Raw genomic sequence first — 20,107 nt, forward strand, 5'->3', positions numbered from 1 at the left:
AGTAGCATAGGTAGAGCAGTATCATAGGTAGAGCAGTAGCAGTAGCATAGGTGGAGCAGTAGCATAGGTGGAGCAGTATCATAGGTGGAGCAGTAGAATAAGCATAGGTGGAGCAGTAGCAGTAGCATAGGTGGAGCAGTAGATTCAGCATAGGTAGAGCAGTAGCATCAGCATAGGTGGAGCAGTAGCATCAGCATAGGTGGAGCAGTAGCATCAGCATAGGTGGAGCAGTAGCATAGGTGGAGCAGTAGATTCAGCATAGGTAGAGCAGTAGCATCAGCATAGGTGGAGCAGTAGCATCAGCATAGGTGGAGCAGTAGATTCAGCATAGGTGGAGCAGTAGCAGTAGCATGGGTGGAGCAGTAGCATCAGCATAGGTGGAGCAGTAGCAGTAGCATAGGTGGAGCAGTAGATTCAGCATAGGTGGAGCAGTAGCATCAGCATAGGTGGAGCAGTAGATTCAGCATAGGTGGAGCAGTAGCAGTAGCATAGGTGGAGCAGTAGATTCAGCATAGAGTGAACAGTCTATGACTTGGGTGGCTGGAGTCTTTGACATTTCTTAGGGCCTTCCTCTGACAACGCCTGGTAGAGGACCTGTATCGCAGGGAGCTTGGCTCCAGTGACGTACTTAGCCGTATTCACCACCTTGTGTAACGCCTTGCGATCGGGTGCCTTGCAGTTGCATCATCTGTGGATCTGTTTGGGTGGTATGCAAATTGGAGTGGGTCTAGGGTTTCTGGGTTAATGGTGTTCATGTGAGCCATTACCAACCTTTCAAAGCACTTCATGCCTACAGACGTGAGTGCTACGGGTCTGTAGTCATTTAGGCAGGTTGCCTTTGTGTTCTTGGGCACAGGGACTATGGTGGTCTGCTTGAAATATGTTGCTATTACAGACTCAATCAGGGACATGTTGAAAATGTCAGTCAAGACACCTGCCAGTTGGTCAGCACATGCCCGGAGCACACGTCCTGGTAATAAGAATGTTAACCTGTTTAAAAGGTCTTACTCACACGGAGAGTGAGATCACGCAGTCGTTAGCTCAGTGCAGACGTTGCCTGTAATTCATCTGGTTGGGATGTGTTTGTATAGTCACCGTGGGGACGACGTCATAGATGCACTTATTAATGAAGCCTGTGACCGATGTGCTAAACTCCTCAATGTTATTAGATGAATCCTGAACATATTCCAGTCTGTGCTAGTGAAACAGTCTTGTAGCTTAATGCCATGGGATGAATCCTGGAACATATTCCAGTCTGTGCTAGCCAAACAGTCCTGTAGCTTAGCATCTGATTCATCGGACCACTACTGTATTGAGCGAGTCACCGGTACTTCCTTGCTTTAGTTTGTGAGCAGGAATCAGTAGGGTAGAGTTATGGTCTGATTTGCAAAATGAAGGGTGAGGGAGGGTCTTGTATGTGTTGCTGTGTGTGGAATTAAGGTGATCTAGAGTCTAGTTGCACAGGGATAGGTTACAGTGTAATCTATCACCTGGATGTAAGGTGATCTTGAGTTGTGTCACCTCGGGTTGCACAGGTGCCATGCTGTTTTTTTCAAGGTGTAAATAGAATGTGTCAATCTACATTTTCATAATCTATGTATGACATGGATACGCTAGAGTGTAAAGTTAAAGAAAGTATAATTTGTTTCCCCCTAGTCCATTTTCTGCACCAACAGGTGAATACTGCGTTGCTATGGAAACCGTCCATCAGTATTCAGCGGCGGCGTTTCCATGGATACACCATAGGGTGAGTTTGCGGTATGATTGATAACCTCACTGGTCTGCAACCACCCCACCGTTCAGATGACTGGGCACCTTTCCCGATCCTGTTCCCGGTCCACGTAACCTTTCCAAAGAAGCACTTAGTGAACTGGAATATTTACTGCGATTCAATTTCACTAATGACGACTAGAATTTTCTCTGGACGCAGTTTAAAATGAAACCCTTTGGCACTGACAGCTCTCTATCTTTACCTCTGTGAAGACCAACCATGATTCCCAAATGGCACCATAGCCCCTACATAGTCCACTACGTTAGACCAAGGCCCATAGTAGTGCAGTATGTAGACAATAGGGTTCCATGTGGACTGCAATAGGGATCCATTTGGACTGCAATAGGGTTCCATTTGGAACTAAGTTGGGTTCCATTTGGAACTCAGTAGAGTTCCATTTGGAACTCAGTAGGGTTCCATTTGGAACGCAGAGCAACAGAGAGTTAGGGTGCAGTTTGAACCTGATATAGTTTGGAATGAGGCCCTGTAATTGCTTTACCGTTTCCATGTCTCAACTGGCTCTGCAGTTTGTGTGTGTGTGTGTGTGTGTGTGTGTGTGTGTGTGTGTGTGTGTGTGTGTGTGTGTGTGTGTGTGTGTGTGTGTGTGTGCGTGCATGCGTGCGTGAGTGCGTGCGTGCAGTGGTGGAAAAAGTACCCAAATGTCATACTTGAGTAAAAGTAAAGATACATTAACAGAAAATGACTCAAGTAAAAGTGAAAGTCTCCCAGTAAAATACGACCTGAGTAAAAGTCTAAAAGTATTTGGTTTTAAAAGTAAATGTAATTTCTCAAATATACTTAAGTATCAAGAGTAAAAGTATCAAAAAATTCAAATTCCTTATATTAAGCAAACCAGACGGCACGATTTTATTTATTTATTTATTTGGTTTGACAGCTTTGTTTTCCTGTGGGACTAAGATTAGCATTCAGATTTGACGTAGATTTGTTTTCCTGTGGGACTAAGATTAGCATTCAGATTTGACATAGCTATGTTTTCCTGTTGGACCAGTGAAGTTCAGGAATGACTTCTGTAGTATATATAGTATTGGCAGGAAGGACTTCTGTAGTATATATAGTACTGGCAGGAATGACTTCTGTAGTATATATAGTACTGGCAGGAAGGACTTCTGTAGTATATATAGTACTGGCAGGAATGACTTCTGTAGTATATATAGTATTGGCAGGAATGACTTCTGTAGTATATATAGTATTGGCAGGAATGACTTCTGTAGTATATATAGTATTGGCAGGAATGACTTCTGTAGTATATATAGTATTGGCAGGAATGACTTCTGTAGTATATATAGTATTGGCAGGAATGACTTCTGTAGTATATATAGTATTGGCAGGAATGACTTCTGTAGTATATATAGTATTGGCAGGAAGGACTTCTGTAGTATATATAGTATTGGCAGGAATGACTTCTGTAGTATATATAGTATTGTCAGGAATGACCTCTGTAGTATATATAGTATTGGCAGGAATGACTTCTGTAGTATATATAGTACTGGCAGGAATGACTTCTGTAGTATATATAGTATTGGCAGGAAGGACTTCTGTAGTATATATAGTATTGGCAGGAAGGACTTCTGTAGTATCTATAGTACTGGCAGGAATGACCTCTGTAGTATATATAGTACTGGCAGGAATGACTTCTGTAGTATATATAGTACTGGCAGGAATGACTTCTGTAGTATATATAGTACTGGCAGGAATGACTTCTGTAGTATATATAGTACTGGCAGGAATGACTTCTGTAGTATATATAGTATTGGCAGGAAGGACTTCTGTAGTATATATAGTACTGGCAGGAATGACTTCTGTAGTATATATAGTACTGGCAGGAATGACTTCTGTAGTATATATAGTATTGGCAGGAATGACTTCTGTAGTATATATAGTACTGGCAGGAATGACTTCTGTAGTATATATAGTATTGGCAGGAATGACTTCTGTAGTATATATAGTATTGGCAGGAATGACTTCTGTAGTATATATAGTATTGTCAGGAATGACCTCTGTAGTATATATAGTATTGGCAGGAATGACTTCTGTAGTATATATAGTACTGGCCGGAATGACTTCTGTAGTATATATAGTATTGGCAGGAAGGACTTCTGTAGTATATATAGTATTGGCAGGAATGACTTCTGTAGTATATATAGTACTGACATACTGTAATGTTTAGGGAGGTAGTTGTTAGTAGGAGGTAGTTACATTCTGTAATGTTTAGGGAGGTAGTTGTTAGTAGGAGGTAGTTATATTCTGTAATGTTTAGGGAGGTAGTTGGTAGTAGGAGGTAGTTACATTCTGTAATGTTTAGGGAGGTAGTTGTTAGTAGGAGGTAGTTATATTCTGTAATGTTTAGGGAGGTAGTTACATTCTGTAATGTTTAGGGAGGTAGTTGTTAGTAGGAGGTAGTTACATTCTGTAATGTTTAAGGAGGTAGTTGTTAGTAGGAGGTAGTTACATTCTGTAATGTTTAGGGAGGTAGTTACATTCTGTAATGTTTAGGGAGGTAGTTGTTAGTAGGAGGTAGTTACATTCTGTAATGTTTAAGGAGGTAGTTGTTAGTAGGAGGTAGTTACATTCTGTAATGTTTAGGGAGGTAGTTGGTAGTAGGAGGTAGTTACATTCTGTAATATTTAAGGAGGTAGTTACATTCTGTAATGTTTAGGGAGGTAGTTACATTCTGTAATGTTTAGGGAGGTAGTTATTAGTAGGAGGTAGTTACATTCTGTAATGTTTAGGGAGGTAGTTACATTCTGTAATGTTTAGGGAGGTAGTTATTAGTAGGAGGTAGTTACATTCTGTAATGTTTAGGGAGGTAGTTACATTCTGTAATGTTTAGGGAGGTAGTTATTAGTAGGAGGTAGTTACATTCTGTAATGTTTAGGGAGGTAGTTACATTCTGTAATGTTTAGGGAGGTAGTTACATTCTGTAATGTTTAGGGAGGTAGTTACATTCTGTAATGTTTAGGGAGGTAGTTATTAGTAGGAGGTAGTTACATTCTGTAATGTTTAGGGAGGTAGTTGTTAGTAGGAGGTAGTTACATTCTGTAATGTTTAGGGAGGTAGTTATTAGTAGGAGGTAGTTACATTCTGTAATGTTTAGGGAGGTAGTTGTTAGTAGGAGGTAGTTACATTCTGTAATGTTTAGGGAGGTAGTTATTAGTAGGAGGTAGTTACATTCTGTAATGTTTAGGGAGGTAGTTGTTAGTAGGAGGTAGTTACATTCTGTAATGTTTAGGAGGTAGTTGGTAGTAGGAGGTAGTTACATTCTGTAATGTTTAAGGAGGTAGTTGTTAGTAGGAGGTAGTTACATTCTGTAATGTTTAGGGAGGTAGTTATATTCTGTAATGTTTAGGGAGGTAGTTGTTAGTAGGAGGTAGTTACATTCTGTAATGTTTAGGGAGGTAGTTATTAGTAGGAGGTAGTTACATTCTGTAATGTTTAGGGAGGTAGTTACATTCTGTAATGTTTAAGGAGGTAGTTATATTCTGTAATGTTTAGGGAGGTAGTTACATTCTGTAATGTTTAGGGAGGTAGTTGGTAGTAGGAGGTAGTTACATTCTGTAATGTTTAGGGAGGTAGTTGGTAGTAGGAGAGGAGATACAGTTACATTGTCCAGAAGCTGAGGGAAATTCTTGCCTCCTGAAGAGTGCGTTGGCTGGAGAGAGGAGTGACGTACCCAAAGTGGACCTGGACTCTCTACTTAAGGACCCTGCAGAGCTGGGACTAAAGAAAGACAACTCTGTTACTGTGACAGACACTCCTAAACACTCTGTGACAGACACTCCTAAACACTCTGTGACAGACACTCCTAAACACTCTGTGACAGACACTCCTAAACACTCTGTGACAGACACTCCTAAACACTCTGTGACAGACACTCCTAAACATTCTGTGACAGACACTCCTAAACACTCTGTGACAGACACTCCTAAACACTCTGTGACAGACACTCCTAAACACTCTGTGACAGACACTCCTAAACACTCTGTGACAGACACTCCTAAACACTCTGTGACAGACACTCCTAAACACTCCGTGACAGACACTCCTAAACACTCTGTGACAGACACTCCTAAACACTCTGTGACAGACACTCCTAAACACTCTGTGACAGACACTCCTAAACACTCTGTGACAGACACTCCTAAACACTCTGGACTACATATACACACGTCAACAAGGCACCTAGTTTACGTTTCCTGTAAGTTATCATACCACTTTTTCAAAAGAGCTTGCACAGTAGCATCACCCATTTCCGAAAGGCCTCTTTTAATAAAATCCCCCCAGCCCGACCCACAGAGACCGGCTGCTCTGTTTTCCCAGACATCAATCAGAAGACCCCTGAAACCCGCTTCACGCTCTCGCCGCCACCTCCATCTCTGCTGCTTTCAGCCTTCCGGTACGTGACATCACCCTGCCGTTCTGGACTCCCGGATACCTAAAGGTGAACGCTGGGGTCGCTGCCTGTTTCCATGGCTCCTCCCAGGTCGAAAGGAGGTTCTTTCTGAGAGACCCCACAGGAGCGGTCGTGAATGCTGCTGTAACTGCGGCTGAGATGGGTGCTGTGCAGCGCTGTGGCAGAGGCAAGGAGGGAGACACACACGTTGCACACACGTCGGACGCACACACACAATCACGCACACACACACATGCAGACACACACACACACAGACAGACACACACACACACACTGACAGACATGCAGACAAACACACACACAGACAGACATGCAGACAAACACACACACACACACACACACACACAGACAGACATGCAGACAAACACACACACAGACAGACATGCAGACAAACACACACACACACACACACACACATACAGACAGACATGCAGACAAACACACACGCAGACAGACATGCAGACAAACACACACACACACACACACACACACACACACACACACACACACACGCAGACAGACATGCAGACAAACACACACACACAGGCAGACATGCAGACAAACACACACACAGACAGACAGGCAGACAAACACACACACAGACAGACAGGCAGACAAACACACACACAGACAGACAGGCAGACAAACACACACACAGACAGACAGGCAGACAAACACACACACAGGCAGACATGCAGACAAACACACACACAGACAGACAGGCAGACAAACACACACACAGACAGACAGGCAGACAGGCAGACAAACACACACAGACAGACAGGCAGACACAACCCCCTCACGCTAACAGAAATGTATTTATATAAAACTAAACATACAGATGTAAGCACATGGACACGTCATATCCGGACACATCAAAAGCAGCTTACTGGAAAGCATGCCCAGACACACACACGCACGCACACACACACACACACACACACACACACGCACGCACGCACGCGCACACACACACACAAAGTCTTTGATATGCTAATGTTGGAGGAACTAAACAGATCCTGGTCATCAAACACACCACCAGTATTGACAGAACAATTACCAGGATTTGTGGGCAACACCGTGCTCTATTGTCTCCTAGACATCGTTTTTCACAACAACCTGTACAAGGTTTTTTTGTTTTAAAGACTTTGTGTTGCCTGTAACTATAAGTCTCCCCCCCAAAAAAAATTACTCATACAAATTTTATCAATTGAATTATCTTAGTATCTTAGTCAGAAGTACGGTGATTGAAGATGTAATTATTTCTTAACTTCTTGAACTTCATGAGGTGAAGCTTTCAGTTCCATTTGAACCTTTATTTAACTAGGCAAGTCAGTTAAAACTCTTGGGTGTAGGGGGCAGTATTTTGATGTTTGGATGAAAAACGTACCCATATTAAACTGCCTATTTCTCCGGCCCAGAATCTAGAATATGCATATAATTGTCAGATTAGGATAGAAAACAGTCTAAAGTTTCCCAAACTGTCAAAATATTGTCTTTGAGTATAACATAACTGATATTGCAGGCGAAAACCTGAGGAAAATCAAACCAGGAAGTGGCTCTATTTTGAAAGCTCCATGTTCCATAGACTGTCTTCACTCCATGTAAAGGGTTATCAACCAGATTCCTTTTCCTATGGCTTCCCCATGGTGTGAACAGTCTTTAGACATAGTTTCAGGCTTTTATTTTTTTTAAATGAGCGAGAAAGATCACATTGCGTTATTGTATGGCTGGGTGCCAGCAGCATTTTGCATGCGCAACAGCTTGGAGCAGACATTTTCTCTCTCTCTCCTATTGAAGAAGCTACATTCCCGGTTGATATATTATCGATTATATATTGTAAAAACAACCCGAGGATTGATTATTAAAAACATTTGACATGTTTCCTCGATCATTACGGACACTATGGAATTTTCGTCTGCGATGTCATGACCCGAGCCTGTTGATTTCTGAACATAACGCGCCAACCAAATGGAAGTATTTTGGATATAAAAATAATCTTTATGGAACAAAAGGAACATTTATTGTGTAACTGGGAGTCTCGTGAGTGCAAACATCCGAAGATCATCAAAGGTAAGCGATTTAATTTATTGCTTTTCTGACTTTCGTGACCAATCTACTTGGCTGCTAGCTGTTTGTGATATTTTGCCTTCTGAGAGAGATGTGCTTACATAAACGCTTGGTATGCTTTCTCCGAAAAGCTTTATTGAAATCTGACACTCCAGGTGGATTAACAACAAGCTAAACTGTGTTTTGCTATATTGCACTTGTGATTTCATGAAAATTAAATATTTTTAGTGATTTAATTTGAATTTGGCGCTCTGCAATTCAGCGGTGGTTGACGAAAATGATCCCGCGCTAAGAAGTTTTAAGAACAAATTCTTATTTTACAATGACAGCCTACTGGGGAAGAGTGGGTTAACTGCCTTGTTCAGTGGGCAGAACGATAGATGTTCACCTTGTCAGCTCAGGGATACGATCTAGCAACCTTTCGGTTACTGGCACAAAGCTCTAACCACTAGGCTTACCTGCCGCCCTGTTTGTACTGCTGAAATCTAACACAGCCATGTTGGTGATGATGGTGATGATGATGATGATGGTGGTGTTGATGATGGTGGTGATTATGGTGGTAATGATGATGATGATGATGATGGTGGTGGTGGTGATGATGGTGGTAATGATGTTGATGATGGTGATGATGATGATGATGATGTTGATGTTGATGTTGATGATGGTGGTGTGATGGTTGGAAATCGAGCAATCATAAGTCATGAAATGGTGGTCAATCATCATGGAAATGTCCTGCACATTTGTACAGTTGACGGGACAATGACATACACTGTCTGAAAATCCCACGCTATAGGCAAGGTGCCCTTCGACTGTAACTGGTGGCCGTGTGTTGTCTATTCCATCCAGGATGTGACTGTTTCAATTGGATGGTTATTACACTGACCTCTTCAGAGCAGTAAGTACAATTTGAGCTTATCTATATACAGATGAGTTCTACCGGGACAATAGTTAGAGAGTACATGCTTTTTGGTTTTCGTATTGATTAAGGATCCCGATTAGCCACTGCAAAATCATCCCACGCTCTTCCTGGGGTCCACAGGAAACATGACATCATACATAGTACAGAACACTATTAGTCAAGGACTGAAATGCAGCAGTTTAAAACATCACACATACGTATCAGTACATACACACAATATCTAGGTCTAATACATAGTTCAATGCGAATTACAATACAAGATATATGAAATGGTGTTAACGGATGTGAAACGGCTAGCTTAGTTAGCGGTGTTCGCGCTAAATAGCGTTTCAATCGGTGACGTCACTCGCTCTGAGACCTTGAAGTAGTAGTTCCCCTTGCTCTGCAGGGGCCGCGGGTTTTATGGAGCGATGGGTAACGATGCTTCGTGGGTGTCAGTTGTTGATGTGTGCAGAGGGTCCCTGGTTTGCGCCCGGGTATGGGCGAGGGGACGGTCTAAAGTTATACTGTTACAATGGCTGTGTCTCTTCACTGTGTACAGTGGACTGGACAAGACACGCACTAACGACCTCACATTTCCCCATCACAGGCACTTTTCAGAACTAAAGTACGATAGGTACCATCAAGTACCAGGGAAACCCATTAAACCTTGGTTCTCCACGTCAGTCAATAACATGGTTGACACTGGCCATGCTCCAGCTTGGTGCTCCGACCGCGAAGACGAAAGCCCTGACGGTGCTCTTGCTCCAGCCGAGGACTCTGAGAAGCGTTTACACTGCGGCTTCTGAGAAAACCACCTGGGACTCCCCACGTCGCAACAGATGGGCGAGCAACCCAACCTTCCTCCCAGTTAGGGACGGAACAGTGCCCCGAGGAGCCAACCATAACAATAACCCCAGGTTCAGCATCTGCCAGCAGAATGTCTCCTCTCCACTTACACAGAGTTCATATAAGGCTTTTGGCTCCGCTAGGAGATATAAGGAATAAGTGAAGTCACAGTGATTTCATAGACAGAAAGACATGTTAGTGAATATGGTTATATATGGGAATATTAATATATGTGAATATATTAACGTTGAGCTTAATCTGAGCAGCTATAATAGCTTTGGATCCCTGGCATTGACAATGTGACAGCTTCCTGTGACAGCTTCCTGTAACATGTTCCTGTGACAGCTTCCTGTAACAGCTTCCTGTGACAGCTTCCTGTGACTGTAGGTGGCAAGAATCAGACTTCTCTTTGATACTGTCCTAACTTTACTCTCACAATTCCGTTTTTTAAAGCATTTTGCACCCAAGCATCGTTTGTATCGGTTTTTCTCTTTATTCAGCCTCGATATCATTTAACATTATAAAATCCCTTGCCATGGGTTCTAGCTCTTGTCATGATCTAGTCCTAAAGATTGACTCACTGCGATTTCATCATGTGCTCCATCCATTCTGTCACAGATTGGCAGCACTCTGTTTTTCCTGTCTTTACAGTAGTTTACAGACCCAGGGACCTGCCAGCTCTGCGGCAAATCATTGACAGAAGTCTAACTCCCTCTGCTGGACACGTTTAGCACACGCAGATAGTGACAAGACATCGTGGTATTCCAGATGAGTCCACTACCACCAGTTTACGGGTGAGTGGGTGGATCCTTTTTCAATGAGTTGACACGCGTAACAATAAGGAAATCAAAGGTGAAAGTAAAGTTTCACATCTGCCATTTTAGCACACAAAAGGCACATCGGATTCAATACATTACTTTGATTAAGTACATTAAAACTAGATTTTCTTTCTCCTGCGTTAACCTAAATTCAGAGGTAAGTTAAATGAGCGGAGGAAACAGTGCGTTCACTCTAAGACTATATATTTATATGGATTTCCTCTCAATTAGGTTCCATTGCTTCGTGTTTAAGTGTTGAGACATCGAATTCTACGACTCTAAAAAACATATCACAGTCGTGGCTTACTTAAAGTCGTGGCTTACTTAAAGTCGTGGCTTACTTAAATAACTCAATGATTTCTCCAAAACACGTAATTGTTCCGTAGCCAGTGATGTAGTTGTAAATCGTGAGGTACCAGAACACAAAGTGAGCGTGAGAGGGGTGTGGGGGATTTCTGAGGTGCCAGAACACAAAGTGAGCGTGAGAGGGGTGTGGGGGAGTTCTGAGGTACCAGAAGACAAAGTGAGCGTGAGAGGGGTGTGGGGGATTTCTGAGGTGCCAGAACACAAAGTGAGCGTGAGAGGGGTGTGGGGGATTTCTGAGGTGCCAGAACACAAAGTGAGCGTGAGAGGGGTCTGGGGGAGTTCTGAGGTGCCAAAACACAAAGTGAGCGTGAGAGGGGTGTGGGGGATTTCTGAGGTGCCAGAACACAAAGTGAGCGTGAGAGGGGTGTGGGGGAGTTCTGAGGTACCAGAAGACAAAGTGAGCGTGAGAGGGGTGTAGGGGAGTTCTGAGGTACCAGAACACAAAGTGAGCGTGAGAGGGGTGTGGGGGAGTTCTGAGGTACCAGAAGACAAAGTGAGCGTGAGAGGGTGTAGGGGAGTTCTGAGGTACCAGAACACAAAGTGAGCGTGAGAGGGTGTGGGGGAGTTCTGAGGTACCAGAAGACAAAGTGAGCGTGAGGGGTGAGGGGAGTTCTGGGTACCAGAACACAAAGTGAGGGGAGGGGTGTGGGGAGTTCTGAGGTACCAGAAGACAAAGTGAGCGTGAGAGGGTGTAGGGGAGTTCTGAGGTACCAGAACACAAAGTGGGTGAGAGGGTGTAGGGGAGTTCTGAGGTACCAGAACACAAAGTGAGCGTGAGAGGGGTGTGGGGAGTTCTGAGGTACCAGAACACAAAGTGAGCGTGAGAGGGGTGTAGGGGAGTTCTGAGGTACCAGAACACAAAGTGAGCGTGAGAGGGGTGTGGGGGATTTCTGAGGTACCAGAACACAAAGTGAGCGTGAGAGGGGTGTGGGGGAGTTCTGAGGTACCAGAACACAAAGTGAGCGTGAGAGGGGTGTGGGGGAGTTCTGAGGTACCAGAAGACAAAGTGAGCGTGAGAGGGGAGTGACCTGGGGAGTTTTGAGGTCTCTGAACGCATGGGAAAAAAACAACTTTTATAATAAACATTGCATGCATATCATCGCATTTGCGTAGCGGCATAGAGCAGTAAGAGGAGAGACACTTACTGAAGATGCATATATGGGGAACATTTATAGGATCTGAGGAAAATCTGGCCTTTTATAAACACATTTCATGCAATTCTACATCATTTTACATGACTGGAGACTTTGGCAGAATCTTGTTTAATACCGCACAAGTGATCGAAATGTTAGGCTACTTTGACACGGACAGGACTGAGAATCTGACATCAATAAAAACGATCTGTCTTGAATCCATTAATATCCTAGGCCTAAGTGTGTGGAGACACATATTGTAGGCTTCAATATGAGGAGGAAATTATAGTCCTGAACATGCTTTCTGGTCGAACCCCACCTCAGATTTGATTTTAACGAGTAGGCTAGATGTATGTTGTTGCATAAAGTAATAAATAAGAGCCTTTTCACAGATCCTATTTTTCCTACTACAGTGTCCTGTAAGACACATTGTCAATCGGAAAGTAGTAGCCTGGACACAAACAATATATATTTTTTACTAGGCAAGTCAGTTAAGAACAAATTCTTATTTTCAACGACAGCCTACCAGGGAACAGCTCTGTTCAGGGGCAGAACGACAGATTTGTACCTTGTCAGCTCGGGATTCGAACTTGCAACCTTTCGATTACTAGTCCAACGCTCTAACCACTTGGCTACCCTGCCGCCCCTAATAGCGGTACCTTATTTACAAGTACAATATACTTTTTTAAACCAGTTGCTATTGTGGATTACGTGATGTCTTGCTACAGATAGATGTAATTTGACCAGTTTCTCACAACAGGAAAATAATCCTGCAGCAACAGGAAATGTGAATTATTATGGTCATTTTTGTAGGAGCTGATACATTTTTTTTTCTGACATTTTAATGTGGAAATTACAAACTTTAGAAGGCTTTTTTAAAACTCGAATACACTGCAATTTGCATTTGTTGCTTCCCAGGAAATGTATTTTTTGACAACAGAGTGATCAAATTAACACAGTACACCTGTATCTTGTATCCTCCCTCTAGAATAGATAGACTAGACAAAAATGTCTAGACCACAAAGACTACGCTGAGTGTCCCGTATCACAGCCCTCAATCATGAGTTCCTCACAGGAAGATGAGGGTGGTGTGGAAAGCAGGTAGGGCCCCTACATGCTTTTTCAATTGTCATTTTTGTCAGCATACCTGTTGTAAATGAAGGCAAACTGAATTGATGATGGCTTACTGGCATGTCACAGCCTCATTCATATCTAGTAATATATTAACAGGACTATTAAATAAAACATGACTGTTATAATTTGTCCGTTTAACATAATGAAAAATACATCTTATGTTTCACAGTTGCAGTAAATAGTAATATTGCAATAATAAGTAATTAACAGTTTATGAACTAGGCCTATATACGGTACCAGTCAAAAGTTTCACAACACCTAGTCATTCAAGGTCTTTTCTTTATTTTTACTATTTTCTACATTGTAGAAAACTATGAAATAACACATATAGAATCATGTAGTAACCAAAAGAAAGTGTTAAACAAATCAAACTATATTTTACATTGTTCAAAGTAGCCACCCTTTGCCTTGATGACAACTTTGCACACTCTTGGCATTCTCTCAACCAGCTTCACGAGGAATGCTTTTCCAACAGTCTTGAAGGAGTTCCCACATATGCTGAGCACTTGTTGGCTGCTTTTCCTTCACTCTGCCGTCCAACTCATCCCAAACCATCTCAATTTGTTTTACATTCTACATAATCTACAAAATAGTGAAGAATAGTGAATACATCAACACTATGTAAATAACCCATATATATGTTTTATTATATTATTTTATAATGTATATTTTAAAATATGCTGCACCAGATGACCTCAACCCATTTTGAGATGGTTTGGGATGAGTTGGACTGCAGAGTGAAGGAAAAGCAGCCAACAAGTGCTCAGCATAAGTGGGAACTCCTTCAAGGCTGTTGGAAGAGCATTTCAGGTGAAGCTGGTTGAAAGAATGCCAAGAGTGTCCAAAGCTGTCATCAAGGCAAAGGGTGGCTACTTTGAAGAATCTCAAATATAAAATATATTTTGATTTGTTTAACAAGTTTTTGGTTACTACATTATTCCATGTGTTATTTCATAGTTGTGATGTCTTCACTATTATTCCACAATGTAGAAAATAGTAAAAATAAAGAAAAACCCTTGAATGAGTAGGTGTGGCAAAACTTTAGACCTGTAATGTACATTATAAACCTTTCAGAAATGATTGTAGGTAAACCTTAATGGAAAATTTCACCTAAAAACTATATTTTTCTATTTGTTTCATTAGTCCATTGTTGATATACACCCAAAATGTTTTGCACGTCAGCAATCAAGTTGGACATTAGTTTTGTCTTGTCCCGTCCCGTGTATATACAGTTTTCTTCGTATACAGTGCCTTGCGAAAGTATTCGGCCCCCTTGAACTTTGCGACCTTTTGCCACATTTCAGGCTTCAAACATAAAGATATAAAACTGTATTTTTTTGTGAAGAATCAACAACAAGTGGGACACAATCATGAAGTGGAACGACATTTATTGAATATTTCAAACTTTTTTAACAAATCAAAAACTGAAAAATTGGGCTTGCAAAATTATTACCCTTCTCTGTACATTATGCCTTGAATCTAATCTACCGTGCCCAGAAACCTGCTCCTTTTACTCTTTGTTCCGAACGCACTAGACGACCAGTTCTTATAGTTTTTAGCCGTACCCTTATCCTACTCCTCCTCTGGTGATGTAGAGGTTAATCCAGGTCCTGCAGTGCCTAGCTCCACTCCCATTCCCCAAGCACTCTCATTTGTTGACTTCTGTAACCGTAAAAGCCATGGTTTCATGTATGTTAATATTAGAAGCCTCCTCCCTAAATTTGTTTTATTCACTGCTTTAGCACACTCCACCAACCCGGATGTCCTAGCCGTGTCTGAATCCTGGCTTAGGAAGGCCACCAAAAATCCTGAAATTTCCATCCCTAACTATAACATTTTCCGACAAGATAGAACTTCCAAAGGGGGAGGAGTTGCAATCTACTGCAGAGACAGCCTGCAGAGATCTGTCATACTATTCAGGTCTGTGCCCAAACAATTTGAACTTCTACTTTTAAAATCCACCTTTCCAGAAACAAGTCTCTCACCGTTGCCGCTTGTTATAGACCCCCGTCAGCCCCAGCTGTGCCCTGGCACCATATGTGAATTGATCGCCCCCCATCTATCTTCAGAGTTCGTACTGTTAGGTGACCTAAACTGGGACATGCTCAACACCCCGGCTGTCCTACAATCTAAGCTAGATGCCCTCAATCTCACACAAAGTATCAAGGAACCTACCAGGCACAACCCTAAATCTGTAACCATGGGCACCCTCTTAGACATCATCCTGACCAACTTGCCCTCTAAATACACCTCTACACCAAGGCTTTTGACTCTGTCAATTACCGCATTCTTATCAGCAGACTCAATAGCCTTGGCTTCTCAAATGAATGCCTCGCCTAGTTCACTAACTACTTCTTAGATAGAGTTCAGTATGTCAAATCAGAGGGCCTGTTGTCCGGACCTCTGGCAGTCTTTAAGGGGGTACCACAGGGTTCAATTCTCGGGGTGACACTTTTCTCGTAATATATCAATTATGTTGCTCTTGCTGCTGGTGATTCTCTGATCCACCTCTACGCAGACGACACCATTCTGTATACATCTGACCCTTCTTTGGACACTGTGCTAACAAACCTACAAAAGAGATTCAACGCCATACAACATTCCTTCCGTGGTCTCCAACTGCTTTTAAATGCTAGTAAAACTAAGTGCATGCTCTTCAACCGATCGCTGCCCGCACCCGCCCGCCCGACTAGCATCACTACTCTGGACGGTTCTGATCTAGAATATGTGGACAACTACAAATACCTAGGTGTCTGGTTAGACTGTAAACTCTCCTTCCAGACTCATATTAAGCATCTCCATTCCAAAATTAAATCTAGAATCAGCTTCCTATTTCACAATAAATCCTCCTTCACTCATGCTGCCAAACATACCCTCGTAAATCTGACTATCCTACCGATCGTTGACTTCTGCGATGTCATCTACAAAATAGCCTCCAACACTCTACTCAGCAAACTGGATGTAGTCTATCACAGTGTCATCCGTTTTGTCACCAAAGCCCCATATACTACCCACCACTGCAACCTGTATGCTCTCGTTGGCTGGCCCTCACCACATATTCGTCGCCAAACCTGCTGGCTCCAGGTCATCTATAAGTCTTTGCTAGGTAAAGCCCCGCCTTATCTCAGCTCACTGGTCACCATAGCAACACCCACCCATAGCACGCGCTCCAGCAGGTATATTTCACTGGTCATCCCCAACACTTCCTTTGGCCACCTTTCCTTCCAGTTCTCTCCTGCCAATGACTGGAACGAATTGCAAAAATCACTGAAGTTGGAGTCTTATATCTCCCTCACTAACTTTAAGCATCAGCTGTCAGAACACTGTACCTGTACACAGCCAATCTATAAATAGCACACCCAACTACCTCATCCCCATATTATTACTTACCCTCTTGCTCTTTTGCACCCCAGTAGCTCTACTTGCACATCACCATCTGCACATCTATCACTCCAGTGTTAATGCTAAATTGTCATTATTTTGCCTCTATGGACTATTTATTGCCTTACCTCCCTACTCTTCTACATTTGCACACACTGTATATAGATTTTCCTATTGTGTTGTTGACTGTACGTTTGTATATCCCATGTGTAACTCTGTGTTCTCAACTAGCCTACCTGGTTAAATAAAGGTGTTCTCAACTGGCCTACCTGGTTAAATAAAGGTGTTCTCAACTGGCCTACCTGGTTAAATAAAGGTGTTCTCAACTGGCCTACCCGGTTAAATAAAGGTGTTCTCAACTGGCCTACCCGGTTAAATAAAGGTGTTCTCAACTGGCCTACCTGGTTAAATAAAGGTGTTCTCAACTGGCCTACCTGGTTAAATAAAGGTGAAATAAAATTAAAATAAAGAAATACAGCCAGTATGATGCAACATCAGGATGCAAAATGCATTATTCCGGCTGTATTAATATATTTTGAAAGTTATATATTTTAACCTGATTGCTGATATGTAAAACATTTTGGGACTATATCAACTAATGGACTAATGACACAAACAGCAAAAGAGAGTTTTCCGGTCTCACTTTTCCTTTAATGTGAGTGTTACCCAAACTACACATTATTGACTGTACCTGAGAAACATGAGGTTTGTGTTCACCAGATTCATGTTTTCATTGATACAATTTATATTACAGCCCCCAGTCTGTGCAGTCAGCAGCATCTCCAGCACGCAGCTATCTGTCCATGAAGAGTGACCAGTCAATGGGGCAGCCCATTAATTTCAGAGATTTTGCTTTGTTTAAAGACCACAGGTGAGTTTAACATTCAAAGGGAAGTATTGATAGATAGAAGATGTGAATATAGTTTAGTTCAAATGGAATATACATAACAGGAAGATTTCATGACCGAGAATTATAAGGTTCTTTCACCAAAAAAGATGACTGAAATAATTGGCTTAAAGTTCCAACCCCTCATTGGTTTGAATAGTGTGAGCACCATATAGGTAGAGAATATTGTACAGAACAACGCTATATCAACAAAATTTGGACGAAAATGCAGATAGAACCTCATCATTTCAAGCTCTCGCTTTGGTGAAGAACTGTTGCTTGTATCCTGTCCATACAAAGGATGCTTCGCCTGCTTCCTCAGACCTCAGTGAAAGTGAGAGTTCCATGGATCGTCCAATGACATTCCAAGAGGCTTTGCCCCATCTAATCCATCTTTAAGAGATTTTCTTTAATTTTGCGTTCATGTTGTATGACAGTAGTGTAAATTCACCACACAACAGGAATCTGATTTCAGAAAGTTCTGCTTTACATAAAATATATTTTACTAGGCAAGTCAGTTGAGAACAAATTCTTATTTTCAATGACGGCCTAGGAACAGTGGGTTAACTGCCTGTTCAGGGGCAGAACGACAGATTTGTACCTCGTCAGCTCGGGGATTCGAACGTGCAACCTTTCGGTTACTAGTCCAACTCTCTAACCACTAGGCTACCCTGCCGCCCCATGAAATGATGGCAAGCTATTAGGAAACAGCAGGGACATATAGAACAGGGTACATATATTTCACCTACAGTAAATAACACATCCCTATTTCCTCTTTTCGAATAGAAGGGCTAAGCAGAGGAAAATGTCTGCCTCCACCTCATGCCTCTCCATGAAGAGTGAGAATATAACAGATCATCCATGTACCTTCAATAGAAGGCCGTATCACTGGTAAGTCCTCCACATTGACCAGCTGTGTCTATGGTGGAATATCAAACTGAACTCTTGGCCCCTCAGCCCTTTATTGAGTGGCCACTTGGCTCATACTGTATGTTCGATAGTGATGTTTGCCAAAATTAGCATTGAGAAGATGTACTCGACATCCCAACTACCAATATTCAAACATTTAAAATGTATTTATGAGCATTCTCCGGGACCTGTCTTGTAGCATGACTCACTCGTGATCGGAAAAACAAAAGTGTTTTAATATGCCTAAATACATTTAGGCAAAATACCTCCCTGCATGTTCACACTGCGAAACTGCTCCGATGGTCAAGCAAAGGATGATTCGGGCCCAGTGGGAGTGACATTTTGGGGGAAATTGATCCCTGTCTTTTGGCTGATCCATATGTAGTCTCAGGCTGGGTAGAAAAGAAGTTGGGTACTGTTTAAATTGGTGAAGGTAGCTTGAAGTGGACTTCACGTGACGAGGGACAAGATCTGTGACTTGCTTTGCTCTTCGGAGCAGGGCATTACTGCGGTGGCGTTAAGTGTTGAGGTGGAGCAACTGACATGGAAGATTCTCTGTGACGCCCACCGTTTAGTGCGATGCAGACTCGGTGTCGGAGCGTGGTGAAACTGAGAAGATATTGTCTGTCCTTTTTGAGGTTTGAAGCAGAGTGTTTACCTGATAGTCATCTTAGGATATGTCAGTTATCCCGTTACAGCTTTTGTGCAGAACCCACTAAGGTGTTTCAGATACCAAGCTTATGGTCATGTTGCAGTAGTGTGTAGGAGGGAGATTCAGAGATGTGAGAAGTGTGCAGGAGGGCATGGGACAAAGGAATGTATAATATAGGTGGAAAAAAACAGTCAATTGTGGGGGTGCCCATGTTGCTGGGGATCAGAAGTGTCCGGCGCGAGAGAGACAGGTTGAGATTGCCACGGTCAGAGTAGAACAAAAGGTGCCATATGCTGAGGCAGTGAAGAGAGTAGAGAATGATTGGTCAAGGCTAAGTAGTAGGTCTAGGACAGTTGTCGTGTCTTTGGCATCATTAAATCCATGAATGTTATTTTATCAAATCAATTCTCTGTAATTATTATTACGTGATTAAACTAATCATGTAAATGTAATTAACTAGGAAGTCAGGGCACAAAGTAAAATCTTCAGATTACAAAGTTATAATTTTCCTATTAGAACTTTTCAGATATTTTAATATCTGACAAATTAGTCTTCTAATTAATGAATTATTCTTTACCTCACGTTAGTCTCATTCCAAACGTCATAAATTGTTGGTTATCTGCACGAACCCAGCCTTCACTATGAATCATCTGTACATCAATTGTCTTAATCATTTATTTACTAACTAACTAAATAATAACAGAAATGCATAAACAAACAAACAAACAAACAGTAGATATGGTTACAAGGAAATGAAGGGGATTTTCCCTTGTGAGCCTAAGCCGATATGATAAGCTGATATGGCGGC

At 42.2% G+C, this 20,107-nt stretch overlaps 1 protein-coding gene across 2 annotated transcripts in view; it reads left to right on the top strand.

Moving 5' to 3' along the window:
• The first annotated feature begins 10,876 nt into the window (after positions 1–10,876).
• LOC115119613 (uncharacterized) overlaps positions 10,877–20,107 on the top strand; it is a 29,637-nt gene continuing 20,406 nt past the window's right edge. The window contains exons 1-4 of one of the 2 annotated variants that reach the window (XM_029648462.2): positions 10,877–10,995; positions 13,326–13,438; positions 17,607–17,723; positions 18,525–18,629. In XM_029648462.2, coding sequence (XP_029504322.2) covers positions 13,398–13,438; positions 17,607–17,723; positions 18,525–18,629 — 263 coding nt within the window. In that variant the 5' untranslated portion in view covers positions 10,877–10,995; positions 13,326–13,397. The remainder of the gene's footprint in view (positions 10,996–13,325; positions 13,439–17,606; positions 17,724–18,524; positions 18,630–20,107) is intronic. The other variant, XM_029648463.2, reaches the window with a different exon arrangement.

This window comes from Oncorhynchus nerka, linkage group LG13 (assembly GCF_034236695.1).
Source record: "Oncorhynchus nerka isolate Pitt River linkage group LG13, Oner_Uvic_2.0, whole genome shotgun sequence".
Classification (NCBI taxonomy): Eukaryota; Metazoa; Chordata; class Actinopteri; order Salmoniformes; family Salmonidae; genus Oncorhynchus; species Oncorhynchus nerka.